Raw genomic sequence first — 21,610 nt, forward strand, 5'->3', positions numbered from 1 at the left:
TATGAAAGATTGACTCACTCCCGTATCTTAAAATTGTGACTTCTTTACCTACACCTCCTGATCCACATGAGTAAACTTTACCCACACAAGTAAATTCTTTAAAGAGATCTGGCACCTTCCTATCAATCACCTCTTGATCAGGCTGTACAATCTTTTGCCCCATCTTCGCTTCACTTGGGCTTTCCTTTACCACTTTAATAAACCCTATTGTCTTATCCTGTTTTACCACATCAGCCTTTCCAGTGCTTTTCTTCAACCACCAAAACTTTACATAGCCTTGTTTATTTCAGTGAAAACATTTGAAACTTTTCATTTCTTTTCCACCCTCCTACGAGAGGTATTGTAGGCTTTGTCAAAAAGAAAAAGGGGGCATTTGTCAGGGTTAGAAGGCTGAGAACAGACGAAGCCTGTGTGGAATATAAGGAAAGTAGGAAGGAACTTAAGCAAGGAGTCATTGGCAAATAGGGTTAAGGAAAATCCCAAGGCTTTTTACACGTACATAAAAAGCAAGAGGGTAGCCAGGGAAAGGGCTGGCCCACTGAAGCATAGGCAAAGGGAATCTATGTGTGGAGCCAGAGGAAATGGGCGAGGTACTAAATGAATACTTGGCATCAGTATTCACCAAAGAGAAGGAATTGGTGGATGTGTCTGGAGAAGGGTGTGTAGATAGCCTGGGTCACATTGAGATCCAAAAAGACGAGGTGTTGGGCGTCTTGAAAAATATTACGGTAGATATGTCCCCAGAATACTGAAGGAGGCTAGAGAGGAAATTGTCGAGGCCTTGACAAAAATCTTTGGATCCTCACTGTCTTCAGGTGATGTCCCAAAGGACTGGAGAATAGCCAATGTTGTCGCTTTGTTTAAGAAGGGTAGCAAGGATAATCCAGCAAACTACAGGCCGGTGAGTCTTACGTCAGTCGTAGGGAAATTACTGGAGAGAATTCTTCGAGACAGGATCTACTCCCATCTGGAAGCAAATGGATGTATTAGTGAGAGGCAGCATGATTTTGTGAAGGGAAGGTCGTGTCTCACTAACTTGAGTTTTTCGAAGAGGTCACAAAGATGATTAATGCAGGTAGGGCCGTGGATGTTGTCTATATGGACTTCAGTAAGGCCTTTGACCAGGTCCCTCATGATAGACGGTACAAAAGGTGAAGTCACACCGGGTCAGAGATGAGCTGGCAAGGTGGATACAGAACTGGCTAGGTCATAGGCAGAGAGTAGCAATGGAAGGGTGCTTTTCTAATTGGAGGGCTGTGACTAGTGGTGTTCTGAAGGGATCAGTGCTGGGACCTTTGCTGTTCATAGTATATATAAATGACTTGGAGGAAAATGTAACTGGTCTGATTAGTAAGTTTGCAGACGACACAAAGGTTGGAATTGCCGGTAGCGATGAGGACTGTCAGAGGATACAGCAGGATTTGGATCGTTTGGAGACTTGGGCGGAGAGATGACAGATGGAGTTTAATCCGGACAAATGTGAGGTAATGCATTTTGGAAGGTCTAATGCAGGTAGGGAATATACAGTGAATGGTAGAACTCTAAAAGAGTATTGAAAGTCAGAGAGATCTATGTGTACTGGTCCACAGGTCACTGAAAGGTGTAACACAGGTGGAGAAGATAATTAAGAAGGCATACGGCATGCTTGCCTTCATTGGCCGGGGCATTGAGTATAAGAATTGGCAAGCTGTATAGAACCTTAGTTAGGCCACACTTATAGTGTTCAATTCTGGTTGCCACACTACCAGAAGGATGTGGAGGATTTAGAGAGGGTGCAGAAGAGATTTATCAGGATGTTGCCTGGTATGGAGGGCATTAGGTATGAGGAGCGTTTGAATAAACTCTTGTTTATTTTCACTGGAACGACGGAGATTGAGGGGCGACCTGATAGAGGTCTACAAAATTATGAGGGGCATAGACGGAGTGGACCGTCAGAGACTTTCCCCAGGGTAAAGGGGTCAATTACTAGGGGGCATAGGTTTAGAGCAAATGTACGAGGCAAGTTTTTTTTAACACAGGATAGTGGGTGCCTGGAACTTGCTGCCGGAGGAGGTGGTGCAAGCAGGGACGACTGACATTTAAGGGGCATCTTGATAAATACATGAATAGGATGGGAATAGAGGGATACAGACCCAGAAAGTGTAGAAGATTGTAGTTTAGTCGGGCAGCATGGGTGGCACGGGCTTGGAGGGCCGAAGGGCCTGTTCTGTGCTGTACTTTTCTTTGTTCTCCTGGATTTCTTTTCTAGTCTGAGGTACACTCTCCTTATTATCTCCCATCAGATCACCGTTCATGTCACCAGTTTCTATCCCTCACATGCTGAAACTGATGTTGGAAACCAAGCTTTGATTTATGAACTAATTCATAATCATGATAACCTCACAGTTTTAACCTTCTGCTCTTCCACGTGAGTTCTCACTACATCAGGAATTGAATTTTTAAACTCAAAGTATAATTTCCCTGAGAGCTTCATACGTTTGGTCTATTTTCAAAGCCCTTATCCACCTATCAAAATTACTCTGTTTGATCCTTTCAACTCCATGTATGTTTGACCAAATCTTTAAATTTCTAAACCATTGTAGGCCTCAGGCACTAGTTCATATGCACCTAAGGTAGATTTTTTCACCTCGTATGACCCAGCTACTTCCTCCAGTAGTGATGCAAACGCTTCACTTGCTCTACCTACCAGCTTTGTTTGAATTGGTAATACCCACATGTCCTGTGGCAATTTCATTTGTTTAGCCACCTCAAATGAAATGAAAAAGGCTTCTACCTCCTTCTCGTCAAACCTTGGCAATTCTTGGACATATTTAAATAGATTCCAACCAAGCCTTCGACTGTGACGCTCTTTCTCACTATCCTCATCACTATCAACCAACTGCATTTCCCTTTACGGCTACTAATTTTAACTGACTCGTTTCAGGGCCATTTTCTGAAGTTCAAACTCTTTATCTTTTTCCCTGATCTGTATCTCCCTTTTTCTTTTTGTTCTGCTAGGGCTATTCTTTCTGTTTTCCTTTTTTCTCTCTTTTTTCCTCTTTCTCTTTTTCCTCTCTTTGTATTCAAGCTGCTTTAATTCTTTCTCGTGTTCCATTTCTTTAATTTGCAACTGATTTTTGCTATTTCCAATGAGTCAAACTGTATCTCGGGCATGCTTAGCCACTGCCATAATTACCTAATCTTTTCTCATTTTGTCAGGTAATGTTAACTGCAATGTTTTTGCCAAATCTAACAGTCTGCTTTTAGTCTCTGTCCGTAAGGTACTGTATGTGACAGTCTCCCCCAAAAACCTCAGAGCTCCTGAAAGAGCCATTGTCCACAGCACACTCCCCACTTAAACTAAAAAGCATACCTGAAAAGTCACTGTCTTTAAGTTCACTCAGCCAATCCAATAGATAGACTTTTTTCCTGGAAGAGAGCCCAATTTGTTATGGGCCAGGGTTTAGAGAACCCCAAAGTGTAGCATGACGTTCACCTGATCCACAACTTTTAATAGATTGTGGTATGGAGAGCACACGACCCACTCTACAGGTGTGGTACAGCAGAAATGGAAAAGTAATTTATAAAGCAAAACAATGTCTATTCTATGAACTCAAGTTAACCTTTTTAAAACACAGTACATCTTAGCAACCATTAATTCAAACACACACCCCAAAGAATACAACACTTAAGTAATCCTTTAAGCTTTCCTTTTAACATCCATAAGACTTAAAACACCTTTTACCAGAAGCGCATCAGGTTAAAGTCACTACTGCTATTAGTTTTAAATCACCAGGATCGATTTACAGTCTTTAGATTACAGAGAGAGATTCGTACACCTGGCTGTGACTGCAGCTATCCAGCTCTGAAAACAAAACTAAAATACACCCTGCAGGAAACAGCCTAAAATGAAAGTAGAAAGCTGACAGACGGCCCAGCTCCACCCACTCTGACATCATTGCAGGAGTCAACACCCATTTCTTTAAGGTACTCTCACATGATATGTAAGTTAATTGGCGAATATTAGGGAAACTAGTCACACTGTCCAACCCTGTGCATGTCATAATGGCAGTATTTGAATACAGGCAGTAATAAATATGAATTTTCCATGGACATTAATTGATTTGATCTGTGGGGGGGGGGGGGGGCTGGAGAAGCACTGACAAGCCTGTAACATCCTGGCCCATATTGCCATTGGTAAACTGTATTTTAAAATGGTCATATCTCCAATCTCTGCACTCAATATTTTATGAAGTACAGACATTTAGTGTCTGTTTGACCTGATTTTAAACGGTTCCAATGCCAATGAGGAAAGGAGTGGTCTGTACAAGAATCCCGTTTTCATGATTGCTGAAGTACAAGATTAGGCTTGTTTTAGGCGTGTATGTATAATCTTTTTCAAATAAATGTAATTGACAATATTTGAATACACTTCCATAAAGCTGACCTGGCTAAACCCTCAAGCCCTCGTATCCTTTGTAAAATTAACCCCTTAAAACCACACACTCGGGTATGTTATCAGTTATAGTATTGCAAACTTTGCTGTGTGATGGCCAACAATTTCGGGTATGTATTCAAGTTTCTGTGAAGTAACTTGTTTGTTAATCCCCATCCAGGTACCATTGTCATTGATCTAAAATAACTTTTCAATTTAATTTTATTAAAGCAATGACATTGTAAAAGTTAAATACCTCCCCTTGATATCCTTAATGAATAATTAGATTTTTTGAACTAGCTTCCACTTCAGATAAACAATTTTCTGTTTTTTATTAATTTGAGATGTGAACATCACTGGCTAGGCCAGCAATTATTGTCTATCTCCGTTTGACTGCTGCGGTCCATATGGTGTAGGTACACTCATTGTGCTGTTAGGGAGTTTCACAATTTTGACAAACGACAGCGAAGGAACAGCGATTTATTTCCAAGTCAGGATGGTGAGTGTCTTACCATCTGGAAGTTCCCCATGTGTCTGTTGACCTTGTCTTTCTAAATAGTTGCGGGCGTGTGTTTGGATGGTGCTGTCCAAGGAGGCTTGGTCAGTTGCTGCAATGCATCTTGTAGATAGTACACACTGCTGTCCCTGTTGATTTGTGGTGGAAGGGAGCGAATGAGGATGCCAATCAAGCAGGTTGCTTTGTTCTGGAGACTGTTGATCTTCTTTAGTGTTGGAGCTGCAGTTATTCAGGCAAGTGAAAAATATTCCATCACATTCTTGACTTGTGCCTTGTTGATAGTGGACAGGGTTGGGGAGTCAGGAGGTGAGTAACTCACCCCCCCCCCCCCTTTCTTACAATCAATATGTGCTGATCGCCAGGGGTTCAGCAACAGTAATGTCGGGCTTTTCACAGTAATTTCATTGCTGTGTCAATGTAAGTCTACTTGTGACAATGAAGACTATTATTATTATTGAATGTCAAGGGGCCAATACTGCACCATTCAAATCAGCAACTACTATGTATGCAGCAGTTGGAATCCAGTTATTGAAAAGAGATGCTCTGTCCTGTATTTTTCAAGCTTACGAAGGACATGCTCACTCCTACTGTAAATGCTCCCAAGGTGTGAAAGTGATCCTTTCACTTGCTCTTGCATACTGCAAAGAAACATAAAGTAAATGTTTTTTTCATGGATCTGTTTGTTTACCTCCTTTTCCAGATTGATAACTTGCTATCTGCTGTAATATTTCCTCTAGGGCGAAGAGGATAGTGGGCGACATGACTTTTCATCGACTGCTGTCTATGCAGCTTGGTGATTGACCAGTTGTGGTCTCCCTGTCCTGGCCCCAGTGAGATTTGAAAATCTAACAAAGTGCTGCCCTCCAGTCTATGGCCAAGGACCAACCAAACTTGCTAAGTGAGCATTGGCAGTTTCTGGTAGTGCTTCAAAAACTCCCCCATCGAGGCAATCCGAGACATTTCCAGCATACCCACAAAAGTGAAATAGCTCTGTGATAATAGGGGTTGAAAAATTTGCCTGAATATAAATTACGCAAGTAAAAGTTTGTATTTTGGTGCCATATACCTGAATTGTTGTTCAGTGGATAGTGTCACAGCAGACCTTTTGAACAATTGAACTGCCTGATGACAACTTGTAGGCCAAACCTGCTGGTTGTATTTGAGGTAAGGATCTTAAGGTTTATCTTCACTGCTCCAGGTAAACCAAGCTATTCTTCCACCTCTATCAATCTGAAAGCTTGCATGCACTGCTTTTTAGCTTGATGAAAATAGTTCTGTGGTTTCTTAATTACGAACCTACAATCCTGGTCATTCTCTCCACGTTGTCTTTTTGAAGGCGGTGTCAAAGTCGACATTGCAAATGTTGAATCACGAGTGACTTTTTCATTGGTCCTATTGGTATGAAGTTTTATTCACAAGAATATATTTTCTAATCTCTTAACAGTTGGTAACAAAATCGTACAGAACTAAATCGGGACTAGCCTTTCTACAACTAGATCTTGCATTTCTCATCGCCTACCATTAAGCCATTGCTTGATTCAGTGGATTCTTTTTTATAATTTATTTCTGAGCTTCAGTCTTTATATATCTTAGAAATTTTGACAAAGGTTCTTCAAGATGGAGTACATAATGGAGACTAGGTTTCTTCCTTGAGCTGCATTGAGTCACATTAGATTTTTGAAGACTATGCTCATTCTTTTCTTTTCCACTTGAGGTGCAATTTAGAGAGGCCCATCCACCTACCTGCACATATTTTTGGATTGTGGGGGCGAGACCCACGCAGATGTGGGGAGAAGGTGCAAACTCCACACTGAAAGTGGGCCGGGGTCGTACCCGGATCCTCGGTGCTGAGGCGGCAGTGCTAACCACTGCTCCTCATTCTAAGGTGACTTGTATTTTTATAGGCAAAACTGAAGAGTCACATTTGTGTGTGTATATACCTGGTTTATTTGAGCTCTTAAGAGTCAGTTCCATTGTGTAGGCCAGCCAGGTCTACAAATCCTTTTGGAATTTTATTCTGGATATGTAGTCCATTGTCTAGAAAGCTATGCAAAACCAGTATTGGAAGGTTAATGACAGTATTAAAACTCCAGAAATTAATTCCTCTGTAATTCCAGACAAAAGTTATTGAAGGAAGAATTTGGCCTCTGTCTGCAGCCAGCTCATAACCTTTAAAATGCCTTAAATGAGCTTCCCAGTGAGTTAGAAAATACATAATGTCACCTTTGGATCAAGTGAGTAAATATAATAGTCATAAACTTTCTTAATGTTACTATCTCAGATTGGAAACTGTTAACCGTTCCTATCCTTTCCAGAATCATTTGCTGCATGTTTTTAAATGTGGTGGCAGCAAAACTAGTTACAGTAACATTGAGTGGGTTTGATAAATGAAAAATTGTTTACTCTATTGTGTTTTCTAACTCCATTCCAGCAATTTCCTTCCTGTCCTGCTGCATGATGTTTATGCTTGATTTGCTCTGATCCTGTTCCTTCCCATGGCATGGACAATCAACCGCTCACTCTATCTTTTCTATTTTTTAATTAGATGTAATCTCTCAATATGAATAGATCTGGAATTGGCATGTCCTCTTGTTTCAAAAATTATATTAAAGTCAGTTATTTCACTTGTGTATTTTGTATTTTATAATGGTTTAAACAGTGAGCTACCTTGGAAAACCCAATTCTTGTCAATATATGAAAAATGCACGCATTGTCGACAATTCTAAATGGAACATTGCATTGTAGAAGACAATTCTGTTCCTATTCTCCGAGTTTCTTGTACTATTTTTCTGCCCCTCCTGAAAGTTTGCAAGCAAAGCTGAGGCAAACATTTCATGCTCATCAGTTGACCATATCTTATTCAAGGGGCCCATCTTTATGCAATATTGATGGTGAGTGTCAGCAAGCTTACTTTCTGGGCGCAGTCACTATCTAGCAAATACAAATGAGAACTTGTGTTTATTGCTATTGTACACAGTAATCAATAGATAGTGATCTGAAGAAGAAACTGAGTCGACTTATTTTCACCCACTCGCCTAATCCTCAAACGCTGAAGCCAATTGTTGCATTAACAGCCAAGTACAGCTAACTCAGTACCGTATTCTAAGCAGTGTAATCTGGAACAGTTCTCTTGCGATATCCAGCAGTTTTATAGGGGTGATTCATAGTTTTGTGGTACAGATGAATATTCTAAGAACCGTGAAGAAGTTTAAAGTCCACTTTTCTGTGAACTATATGATGCAGAGAGGATCGGTGAACCTGAAGAAAAATAAACATTTGGATTTACCTCTTTATATTTGAGAGTTTGACCAGCTATCAAGCTCATGCTTTCTGGTCTGTCGTGTCCATGTCAGCTCCGCAAAGAGCAAGTTGGCCAGTCCCACTCACCTGCTTTTCTCGCCAACCCTGCAAACTTACCCTTTTAATAATTATCCACTACATGCTTGAGCAGTGTATTCCTTATCCTAACAACTTGAGTGTTTTTTTTAAAAAGGCCACCATTGCTTCTTAAATAGAGTAGAAATGGTGTTTTCTATCGTCCAAGCCCCACTTGGGCATCTCTATCAAATTTCTTCTCGCCCTCGAAGGTGAAATGAACATACTTGGGTTTTATTAGCCAAAATTTATATTGAGCTAATTGTCCTTTTGTCAGAATAATTATGGATGGGAGTTTTGAAAGCCATCTTGTTTCTGGCACGTGTTATTCACCCTGTCTTTGTTCTCTTCTACCCTCACCTTTGTCCAACTTCAAACAAGATCTCTTGAAAACACAATCCAAAAAGTAATTTAAAGATTTATTTGATCGAGTGCTGCTAAGTGCAATTTCAAACCTTAAGTGTAATTCAAATTTTCATCAGTTTGCATCTAGGGACTTGCTGATTTAATTGCGTCAGTAATACAGATTAATGTTTTAAATGTACGATTGTTCTGTTTTAACTGCTTAATGTATAGAGTTGCACGTGAAAGGTTACAAAGTACTATACAAAATCAACCTATGTTGATGAAAGGATGCACACTCGGGCAAGTCAATTTAACAATTTATTTACTGTGCATTTCTTCCCTTCGCCAAATTGTGTGCCATGAGGCATTGGAACCAGTTTGAAGTGAACAGGTGCACTTCACCAGAGCTGAAAATAATGTCTTTGTAGGAAGGTTAATTGGTCCAGAAAGAGGAGGTGTTGGGTGGGCACCAACGTGCAACATTACAGAAGAGAGATGCTGGAGAACTGGGAGAAACAAATAAAAAAAGATTGGGTAACACTTGCTAAACAATCCTGATCGAGTTGAGAATTGCACTGAAAGCCAATTTGAGATTTAAGTCTGGTTGACAATACCTCTCATGTAAGCTGGAAGCCACATTCTCTCGCATGTTACAGTTCTTAGCAGAGAGAAGGAATATATCCACAAATTCTTCCTTCAGCTCAATAGCTTGGGCAGCCACAATTTCCCCAGGGCAATGCCTTGACCACTCAGTTAACCTGTCAAGTTTGAATTTGAGCAAAGCTGGGCAGTTATTAATTCCAGTCTTAATTTAGAGTGCAAATCAAAAGCTTTGGTAGCGTGTCTTTCAGTAAAGAATAGTTGAGAAACTGGAATTGGGCAGGTCAGATGCAAAGCAGCTGTGTTTGGAGTGCAAATGCATGAAGCATAAAGTTGGTAAGCTGCATGTGTAAATCATTACATGGGATCATGATATTGTGGTAGTAATTGCCTGACTTAAGAGGAGAGGATTGGGAATTCCTGTCTGTAGATCACTCTTCGAAAGAACTGGAAGATATGGTTGGGCATTAATGGTAGTGGTTGGAATTGAGAAACAATAGAACTGAATGTACATAGTTGGATAGCAACAATGAGACAAGTACAGTAAGATGCAAGAGTCAGTGGTAATACATGTATACAATTATGCTAATGGTTAATGTGCTTCCATCCCAGTGAAATGATGCCAGTTCTAATTGTAGGCAAAGCATGCTTCCTCTGGTGAGCATTTGGGAAACTGATACCAGATTTAGAATAGAAAAATGAAGAATCTAGCATAAAAATGTTCCTTCCCCAGTCCAGCCAAACAGTGAGTTGAAAAGGATCTGGCCATGGTGAGCAGGATTCAAAATGTGTTGCCAAACCACTGATTGAGTAAAGGCCTTCAAAGAGCATTATGGTTTGGGTAGAGAGTAGACTAACAACCATAAAGGGCAAAATAACAACCCACCCAGACTAGAGCTAAAGATTAAAATGAGACATAAAAGGAGGACATTCGGCAAATGTATGGTCAATGCAGTAGAAAGCCAAGCTGAGTACCAAGGAAGAGGGGTAAAGAGAAGAGTATGAAAATAGAATAGGAGCCAACACAATAGCCAATTGCGTACCAAAAAAGATTGAGGATAGAGGGTGTGGCTGAGGTATTTAACTGCTTTGTGCCTCTGCTTTAGGGAAATGAAATGAAAATCGCTTATTGTCATGAGTAGGCTTCAACGAAGTTACTGTGAAAAGCCCCTAGTCGCCACATTCTGGCGCCTGTCCGGGGAGGCTGATATGGGAATCGAACCGTGCTGCTGGTCTGCTTTAAAAGCCAGCGATTTAGCCGAGTGAGCTAAACCAGCCCCTTGCTGCCAATGGAGTAGTGATTAATAGAATGAAAAAATAAAGCTACCTTAGTATTCAAGTAGAGAGAATTCCAGGAAGGGCAGAAATTGAGTACATTCTGGCCATGATCTAACTCCACTTGGATATTGGAGTAATTCCATGGATCATAAATATCCTTGAGTGAAGGGCTAACCTGGCAACCTCTTAATGTCTATGGTGACTTCAGATCAATATTTCTGAACATTTTGCATTTGGAACAGTATGGGCTAATATATGAAAGTCAAGGATTTATTAAAGGCAGATTGTGTTCGAATTAGTTATTTGAAGTAATGATTAAAAGGTATTGAAGTTAATGTTCTATGAAGTACTATCTGATAGATTTGTTAGCACAATTAAAGCCCATGGTACATTAGATACAATTTGGCCAGGGGTAAACAGTTTTTGTGGGGAAGGGTGCTGTTCCCCAGTGGTCAGTATTAGGACCACTATTTTTAATATAAATTTCCTTGTCTTGGGTATGCAAAACATAATTTCCAAGTTTGTAGATGATGCAAAACTCGTGTAAATAATGAGGATGAGGACGGCAGTTGCAGACTTCAGGAGGACCTTGACTGGTATAATGTGTAGATGTGGCGGGTGGAATTAACACAACTGAAATCCATTTTTAAAATAAATTTGAGTGCCCAACTATTTTATTTTCCAATTGAGGGGCAATTTAACATGGCCAATCCACCAAACTTGCATATCTTTGGGTTGTGGGCATGAAACGCGCAGATACAGGAGAATGTGCAAACTGCACATGGACAGTGACCCAGCACCGGGATCGAACCCGGGTCCTCCGTGCCTTAGGTAGCAGTGCTAACCACTGCCCCCGTGCTGCCCTATGAAATACAATTTTTTTAAAGAATGGGGAGAGACTATAAATGAACTAACTGACAAAGTAGATCCAGAAATGAATGAGGTGTATATACAAATCTGAAGGTTTTAGGACCAGTGGTCACCTGTTTTCTCAAAATTGAATCCATGACTTGGAGAAATGTAGTACAAGAGCAAGAAAGTTGCTAAATTATCAATCTGGTTGAGTCAGCAAGAAGTTTATATACAATTCTGGCAGCATGCCTTGGGAAGGATGCTTATGGCCTTGAAGAGATTTACCAGAATGGTATGAGAGATGAACAACTTCCCTTGTGGAGAGATTGGAGAAGTTGGTTGTTTTCCTTACTGGAGATTCCATTAAGGTATTTAGAATCATGAATATTGATTGAATAACAAGAAAAAACATTGGCAACAGGGTCAATACCATGGGTTTAAGGCGATTGGCAAAATAGCAAGAAATGTCTTGAACTAATGTGAGGAATTATGATTGCACTGCCTTGAAGTGTGATGAAAGTGGGTTTAATTGTAACATTCAAAAAAGCTTTTGATAAAGGAAAAGCGTCTTAAACGGGAAAGATTAGATGAAGGGAATTAATTGAGAAGTTCTACCAAAGAGCTGACAGGATGAGTTGAGTAGTCTCATTCTGTGTTTTATAATTGGGATTTTAGGAACTCATGGGTCTGTCTCTGAAGTGAAATAGATGGTCCTCTATTTACAGTTCCTTATCACTTTCTCTTTCCCCCCCCCCCCCCCCCCCCCCCCCAAGATACTGACTTTTTAAAAATAATGAATTTAGAGTACCCAATTCATTTTTCCAATTAAGGGGCAATTTAGCATGGCCAATCCACCAACCCTGCACATCTTTGGGTTGTGGGGGTGAAACCCACGCAAACACGGGGAGAATGTGGAAACTCCACACGGTGACCCAAAGCTGGGTTTGAACTTGGGACCTCAGTGCCGTGAGGCCACAGTGCTGCCCAAGATACTGACTTCTGGGCTTGGTTAGAGATTTGAGGTCAACTACCTCGTGTATCTAAGCCTAAACAGTAGCAACCTGCTGTTCAGTTTTTCAGTCATGTGACTTTGAGTAAGCAATTCAATAAGGTTGGGCTGACCTGGTTGTCTTTTCAGTTGATTCACACCCAAATTAGATTTCATGCCTTTTATGTAGGTTTTTTTATTCCTTCATGGGATATGGTTGTAGGCTGTGCCAGCATTTATTGTCCATCCCTAATTGCCCTTGAAGTTGAGTCAACTACATTGCTATGGGTCTGGAGTCATATGTAGGCCAGACTAGGTAAGGACAGCAGATTCCCTTTCCTAATGGGCATTCATGAACCAGATGGGTTTTTTCCCAAAAGACCCACAAGTCCGGTGAATTGGACATTCGGAATTTTCGCTCTACCCGGACAGGCGCCTGAGTGAGGCGACTACGGGATTTTCAGTGACTTCATTGCAGCCTACTTGTGACACTAATAAAGATTATTATTAGCCCAAGCAAAATTAAAATCAATGGGAATCTGGGCAAACACTCCCAACACAAAAAGGTGGTATGGTTGTTGCATGCCAAACAACTTAGTCTGAGGACATCGCTGTAGGAATTCCTTGGGGTAGTGTCCTAGACCCAACCACTTTCAGCTGCTTCATCAATGATGCGCACACTATCAGTGTCAGAGGTAAGGATAGTCATTCATGTTTGCAACCCACCCATCATCTTGCATTCACTCCATCACTGACTCCAATGACAATTTCACCCACTCCATCATAACACCACTACTGTATTTGAAACAGCATGAACCCAAGCCTCCTACAACAGCACCGGTGAAAATTTATGACCTCCACCACAAAGATGAACAAGGGCAGCAGATGTATGGGAACACCAGTGCCTGCAAGATCCCATCCAAGCAGCATCATCCTGACTTGGCTCTATTTCATTGTTCCTTCACTGGATCAGCATTCTGGAACTCCCTTGCTAGCAGCATTGTGGGTGTACCTGCACCAGATGGATTGCTAAGGTTCATTAAGGGCAACAAATACTGTCAGTAATGCCCACATCTGATGAATTTTTAAAAATATATTTTTCCGATTAATGGGCAATTAAGCATAGCCAATCCACCTACCCTGCACATCTTTGGGTTGTGGGGGCAAAACCCACGCAAACACAGGAGGAATGTGCAAACTCCACACCAACAGTGACCCAGAGCCGGGATCGAACCTGGGACCTCAATGCTGTGAGGCTGCACTGCGCCACCGTGCTGTCCTCATGAAGAAATTTTAACTTCATGGGAAGTTCTGGCCCAGTGGAATACTGTCACATAGGTGATAATTGCTCTTTTGGTACCTACTCTATTACACAATTCTGGTTTGGCACAGTGGGCTAAACAGCTGGCTTGTAATGCAGAACAAGGCCAGCAGCGTGGGTTCAATTCCTTTACCGGCCTCCCCGAACAGGCGCTGGAATGTGGCAACTATAGGGGCTTTTCACAGTAACTTCATTGAAGCCTACTTGTGATAATAAGCGATTATTATGTTCTCAATCAGCATGAATCCATGTGTAAACATGCATACATTCCTAACCAGTAATTGGACAGCTTGCAACCCCATGCCTTGGATGCAGAGGCCAACTGCACTTACTGGGACACTTCGGCTTCCTTCCACTCCATGGTTTGAACCTCATTGTTCTCTACCCACCCCATGCCAGTTCTGCAAGGGAACACTGCCCCCCACCCCCCCATGGTACCATTTCCTGCTATTAGCCTGAGGTGGAAAATGTAATCAATATTGCTTCCCACCATCACCCTTTTATGGTACATAGTCACCAAAGGAAATAATTGATCTCCATTTTTGAGGCTGGGGATCTGCCAGTGTCTACTGTAAGTCCAACCACTTGTGTGGCTACTTCAATCACTCTTCATACTTTGCTTGCTGACTTCCAATCTCCTAGTTTCCCTGTCTCCATTGCATCTGGTCTGTCTATGCTACTTTCTTACCAATGCTTCCGATATGTCTTCCTTTTTCCTCAACCAACAATTCCCTACACAGTGGTTGACTGGTAACTTAGCATTTCTTGTCATCCTTTCTGCTCTCTCCCAGGAGCATGACAGTAGAGTCCACCTCCTCCTCACCACCCATCCCACCAACCTTTACATTTGTTACCAACACATCTTGCCCTTCCAGCATTCCAAAGGAACTATTGCCTCTGATACCCTGTCAACACTTTTTCCCTTTCCTCCAGCAACTTTATATGCAAGTGCAGTCTGTGCTTTTTCCCACTGTTCAGGGTTCTAAATACATGGCAGAAACATCAGTTTACTTCATGTATTTGTTGCTCATGCTGCTGCCTGCTCTGCATTGGGTACATTGATACTTTTGCTGAGCTCCATTCAATCTGCATGCATAACTGAGCCCCTTGCAGTTCCCACTCTCGACACCTGCCTTCAGGCTCCTACATGGTTCCAATCACAATCAATGCAAGCTCCAAGAACAACACCTCTTACATTAGGCTTTTCATTGCCGTGTAGCCTTGACATTAAGTTTGATCATTTCATTATTTCCACTTTCTCATAACACTTATTGGTGATGAATCTGCTGTCACCATTTAGACATCTCTAAATCCATAAGACTAAGAAATAGGAACAGGAGTTTGCCATTCAGCCCTTCAAGCCTGCTCTGCCATTTAATAAAGTCATGGCTGATGCAACACTAAGTCTACTTTCCTGCTTTCTCTTTGTAACCCTTGATTCCCTTACTGATTAAAAACCTATCAATCTCAGCCTTGAAACTATTTTGCTTATTATTCCATTATCATCCATTTGGTCTTATCCCATCTTTTTTAAAATCAGTCCTTCAATCCTATCTCAAGAGTTATGGGGATAAGGTGGGAAAGTGGAGTTGATCAGCCACTATCTCATTGAATGGAGGAACAGACTCGGGCCGAGTGACCTACAACTTACTGCTCCTAATTGTGATCTTATTTTCCATCCTGTCAAAGGTCTACCCTTGTGTTTTTGCTTTCCCACCCTTTTCTCTTGGCTTAGCAGTTGCTTCGAAACTGAAATTGTTAGTTTCTCCAATTGTGATGAAATGTCAGCAATCTGAAATGTTAACTATGTTTCTCTCCACAGATTTGCCTGAACTGCTGAATGTTTGCGTCTATTTAAGGTTTTTAGTATCAGCAATGCCTTTGCAAATTTGTAATTTATCTGCTGTTCGAGCTGGGATCAGCTAACTAAGGGCAGACTAAAGATATTAAGCTGGAACTGTCCTGGTCTGCTATCTTCGTTCCATGCTTGGCAGTGCAAATTGAGCCATTAGAGAATCCTGGAATTCGATGCTTAATTTTTATCCTTGGAAATAACAGCATGCAGATGTATTATAAATACAAAAACAGAAAATATTGGACAATCTCAGCAGGTCTGGCAGCAGCTGTGGCGAAAAGAGGGAGCTAACGTTTCGAGTCTGGATGACTTTGTCAAAGCCTTGTGCCATCCAGCCTCTGATATGAGCTCGCTCTTCTCTCCACAGCTGCTGTCAGACCTGAAATTGTCCAGCATTTTCTGTTTTTGTTTCAGATTCCAACATCTGTAGTAATTTGCTTTTATCTTTATTATAAATACTTGTAATTGTCTGCCTCAAAGCACATTGAAAATTGCACGATTTAAAAAGTTAATGGCTACATTTTGCACTGAGTAACAGAGGTGAACGACATTCACCATTATTATGGAGTAAGCTGGACAATAACATTTTGATTCTGCATGTACACAGCAGAGTGCAAAAAATTAAGTTGCTAGCTGAACTGTTGGCAACATCACAAGTAGCAATACGTTATTGCATCACCACAAAACATGGCATTGAAATACATGTAGGGATGAAGTTGCGGTATTTGTACACTCATTATCCAATAAATAAGTTGGGGCTTTCCTTTCAAATAAGTTAATTATTGGTAGTGTGATGGTGTTAATTACTGTCAACAGCCTCTGCCACAAAAAAGTACTTGGAAAATTTTAGAGTCTGATTCCAACATTTTATTTATTCTGGGACAGCATCTAAAAGGTTGCTAAATATTTTTTCTTTGACCCTACTAGCTCACAGTGCTATTTCTCCTTTTCCACTTTTTGTATATGATTTTACACGGAATGAATTCTTTCAATTTTCATTTTTGGGTTGAGACTCTTTTTATATGGTGCTTCTTCAGTTTGGTCAAAGAGGAATGCTAATGCTTACCCTTTTTGTACAGATGTCCTGTAGAGCAATGCTTCCCAACTTTTTCTTAGTGTGACCCCTTTTTAATGCCCCAGACTTGATGTGACCCACCCAGAATAAAAACTTGAGAGATCCAGTGTTTGGGGGGTGTTAGTGTTGTGTTATAATAAAACAGGATAGTAACCTTCATTAACAATTCAAGTGCTAACTTTGAACACATGAAAATCATAATGTTTTAAAACTATTTTGTGAAAATGGTATTTCACTGGGCCTAATGCAACGCATGGGCATGCATGTTGCAGCACACTTAAAATATGGTGGTGTGGTTGACAATGCACATCTATCTCCATCATGATATATAAACCTGATCGATATCGCGATTTGATGCCGATCAATGTGCTGAAACAAAATTCAGGCATGCTTAAAGCGTACACTAATACTGCCTGTGCAAAGCTTGTTCTCTTCATTTCCCTAGGGGTGAACTTCGAACCATAAATAAAATCAGGCACACTTAGCAAACACTAAGGCTGCATGTGCAAAATGTTTTCACTCCTTCCAGCAAACTGCGAGCCGGGGGAAAATTGGGTGTGTGTATCATGGACCTCGAAGACTGTCCCAAGGCTTTCCTGACAGTGTCTGCCTCACTGCTATCATTACAGCCTCTAAATTCTCAGCCCCAACATGTTTGTTGATAGGATGTCAATTAAGTGGGCTTCATTGTCCTTGATGGTGTCACACTTCTGGAGTGTTGGAGCTGCACTCATCTAGGCAAATGGAGAGTATTCCATCACACTCCCAACTTGTACTTTGTAGATGGTGGAAAGGCTTTGGGGTGTTGGGTGACGTTACTTGCCACAGGATCCTAGCCTCTGACCACTTATAGCAATGGTATTTATATGGCTGGTCTGGTTCAGTTTATGGTCAATGGTAACCCTAAAGTTAATGGGAGATTCAGTAATGTTCATGTCATTGAATGTCAAGGAGCAGATTCTCTCTCTTGTTGGAGATGGTCATTGTGTGGCATGAATATTATTTGCAACTTGTCAGCCCAAGCCTGGATATTGTCCAGGTCTTGTATTTGGACATTGACTGCTGCTTCAGCATCTGAGGAGTCGCAAATGGCGCTGAGCAGTTTCCATATATGATGGAAGGAATTGGGCCTAGGATAGTACCCTGATCTTGCAATTATGTCCTGGAGCTTAGATAATTGACCTCTAACAACCACAGCCATCTTACTTTATGCCCAGCGTGACTCCAACCAGAATGTATTGCTCGAGCTTCCTAATACTATACTCAGTCAAATGCTGCTTGATGTTGAGGGCAGTGACTCTGGTGTAGTGGTATTGTCACTAAACTAGCGATCCAGGGTAATGCTGTGGGATCCCAGATCTGAATCCCACCACGACAGATGGTGAAATTTGAATTAAATAAAAAAACAGAATTGATTACCAGGAAACCATTGTCATAAAAATCCATCTGATTTGCTTATGCCCTTGAGGGACAGAAATCTGCTGTCCTGACAAATGGATGGCTCTTAAAGTGCCCTTTGAAATGGCCTACCCAACCACTATGAAAAAATGGATAAGGAATGAAACCGAAGAGCCACCTTGCAACAACCTTGGCACCAGAAATGATGACAGAAAACTCAACACTGCCAAGTCCTCCTTATTAACATCATGGGGCTTGTGCCAAAATTGGAAGAGCTACCTCAGATTAGTCAAGTAGCAACAACAGAATGCCCCACACATCATCATCCCTCGGTATGTCCTGTACCACTGGCAAGACAGACCCTGCAGGGGTGGTGACAGTGGTAAAGTGGGAGCCCTAACATTAAAACCACACCCCAAGATGTGTAGCTAAGTATGAGCAAAGAAACCTGATAACCCTATACCCTCTCAGCTGATGAATCAGTACTCCATGTTGACTGCCACTGTTGGAAGAACTGAGGGTGGCATGGGTGAACATGCTCTGGGTGGAGAATTTAAATGTTCATCAAGAGTATCTTGGTAGCCCCGGTGCAGACAGCTGGCCGAGTCCTAAAGGATGTAGCTGCTGGACTAAGTCTTTGGTGAGGGAAAAACATACTTGACCTAATCCTCACCAACCTGCCAGCTGCAGATGAATCTGACTATGATTGTATCCCACCGCACAGTTCTTGTGGAGGCGAAGTCCCATCTTGACCATAAAACATTGGAGCTAAAGTAGGCCATTCAGCACATTGGGTCTGCTCTGCCATTCAATAAGATCATGACTCATCTGATCTCATTCTCAACTCTACTTTATCCCCATAATGCTTGATTTCCTTACTGATTAAAAATCTGTCTGTCTCAACCTTCAACATACTTAACAATCCAGCCTTTACAGCCCTCTGCAGTTAAGAATTCTGCAGATTCATTACCCTCCAAGAAGAAATTCCTCTTCCTGTCTTAAATTGGCAACCCCTTACTCTGAGATTATGCCTTCTGGTCCTCAACTGTCCAACAGGAGGAAACAACCTCTTGTCATCTACCCTGTCAAGTCCCCTGAGAATAAACAGGCTGGATTTGCCAAAAGTAAGGGTCCGCCAGCTGGATTTTCCTGGGCAGAGCACCAGCAGCAGGATTCTGCCACCTGCTAATGGGATTTCCCATTGGTCACCCCACGCCACCAGGAAACCTACTGGTGGAGAGTCCAGCTCGCGATCTGAACAACGTGCCACCCAAACCCCCTCCCAACGAGGGGAGTTTGATAACTTCTAAAAGTTTAATCAGAAAGAAATTCTAATTTTGTTCGTACTAAGTTTAATAACAAAATAATACTGGAATACTTACTAACTGCTCTGTTGGACATTCGGACATTCAAATTGGTTGATGTTGAGGGTATCACGATAGCACAGTGGTTAGCACCGTTGCTTCACAGCGCCAGAGTCCCAGGTTCAATTCGCGACCTGGGTCACTGTCTGTGCGGAGTCTACACGTTCTCCCCATGTCTGCGTGGGTTTCTTCCGGGTGCTCCAGTTTCTTCCCACAAGTCTCGAAAGATATGCTTGTTAGATGAATTGGACATTCTGAATTTCCCTCCGTATACCCAAACAGACGCCGAAGTATGGCGACTAGGGGATTTTCACAGTAACTTCATTGCAATGTTAATGCAAGTCTACTTGTGACACTAATAAAGATTATTATAGTGGATCTAGCAAGAATAGTAGTAAGCAATTTTGTAATTGATCCTCGGATAGGCTGAGAAGGAGTTGGAATTTGGCCCATTCTTTTCACTGCTGGTAAGTTGGTGTATGGCTATTAAGGCATAACCTACACAATTTTTAGAGCATACCAAGAATTATAGATTTGCTAATAAATAATGACTGAGATCTTGGAGGGTTGGTGGTGCCCATTTGACTAAGTCAACAAGATACCGTGCTTTATAGGAGAGAAGCAAAATATCAGGGGAATCGGGATTTGAGAAACCGGGGGAGCGGGGTTTGCATGAAGTCTGAGCACAAATGTTTGAAGGGGTTTACATACATAGGACATCAGGATGAATTTCCACAACAAAGAATTCCATAAATTCAAGGACAAAGCTGAACCCTCCTCCATTTCAATTTCTGTAATGCAATTGGAACATTGGCATAAGACAGGGTAGTTTCATCTGGAGAACTGTTCTAATCTTTCAGTGCAATATTGCTATTGCATTGATTAATGGCAATAAATTGCAGGACAGTTAATGTATTTACTTAAACCAGTACATGTGCCAACATACATGCATACTTGCCTTAAATACTGTGCATTTACTCAGTGCCTAGCTGAAATAAATTATTCTAATTTTGATACTTAATCCGCAAAGCTGCTGGTTTGCCAACTGCATAACTTGTTGAGTGGTAGCGTAGATTTACTATTTGCTTAAAATTTAAGACAATATTTACCGTCATTGCATTTAGTTACAATAAATCTTGATTAGTCCGAATTGGCTAATTTTTGAAATAATTTAGTTGTGATGGGATGATAGTTAAAAAACATTTCCACAATCAGTTATTTATGAAGAAAAACTGCTTTGAATGTAATAAAATGTCTCATCAGTTAAAAATAACAAGCAAATTAAAATTGTTTCTACCTGTCGAATCAGATAATCTTTATCCCTGTAATCTTAAAGATTATTTCAGCATCACAAATTACAAGATTTAACAGTTCAAAAATGGTTTGCCCAGGGACCCTGAAATTCTGCAGAGGTGTTTGTATCAGTATTGTTGAAAGTATTCACTCATTTAATAGCCCACCTTATGGGTGGAATTTAAGTTACATGTTTTTTTTCTAAACATTTTAATGTTGTGGAACTTTTGGTAACAAAGTTGTTTGTTTTTCAGTAGGTGGAACTTGTCAAAGTCAAATGTCAGGAGGTATCATCTTGCAGATCTGCCTGTTGAGATGTATTTTTTTTTTAAACTTCCATGGCACTATTCAAAAATGAGCAGGGAATTCTGGTAAACCAAACAGATTAGCTATTCATTCATCCACATTACTTTTTGTGGGGTGTTGCTATGTGGAAAATACAATCTGCATAACAAACACCACTTTTAATTAAATGTGAGAAGAGGCATGACACTATATAAACATCAGCTTTTTGTTGTACAATTTGTATTTTAGATCTCGCCATGGAGTGGGAAGGGAAGATGGCAGTGAACTGGTGGCAAGATAAAGACATGTTAAGGATCCAGTCATGCATGTAATGCAATCCATTTTGCATTTGGTCTCCATGAACCAGCTGGCAACATGCCTAATCCTTTGACACTACAGAAAAGCAAAACAAGTTGCTTGGATCCACCTTGCCACAACTGGAAGCAGATTCATAGATCCATCGGTTTCCTGCAAATCTATTTATACACTGTTTAACCGATAGTCTGAAAATTGTGGGGCCTTCAGCCTGCTCCACTCCTTGCAGGACTTGTGTGTTTTTCCCCAAAATTAAAAAAAATTCTGCAACTGCAGCTTTATGCTCAAAATTATTGAATCTCCGGTTGGGGGGGGGGGGGGGTGGAATGGGTGCG

General features: G+C 41.1%; 1 protein-coding gene across 1 annotated transcript in view; it reads left to right on the forward strand.

The window, feature by feature from the left end:
• tardbpa (TAR DNA binding protein a) overlaps positions 1–21,550 on the forward strand; it is a 36,947-nt gene extending 15,397 nt beyond the window's left edge. The window contains exon 6 of the mRNA XM_038822172.1: positions 21,210–21,550. Within this exon, the coding sequence (XP_038678100.1) occupies positions 21,210–21,292 (83 nt within the window). The 3' untranslated portion in view covers positions 21,293–21,550. The remainder of the gene's footprint in view (positions 1–21,209) is intronic.
• The last annotated feature ends 60 nt before the right edge of the window (positions 21,551–21,610 follow it).

This window comes from Scyliorhinus canicula, chromosome 16 (assembly GCF_902713615.1).
Source record: "Scyliorhinus canicula chromosome 16, sScyCan1.1, whole genome shotgun sequence".
NCBI lineage: Eukaryota > Metazoa > Chordata > Chondrichthyes > Carcharhiniformes > Scyliorhinidae > Scyliorhinus > Scyliorhinus canicula.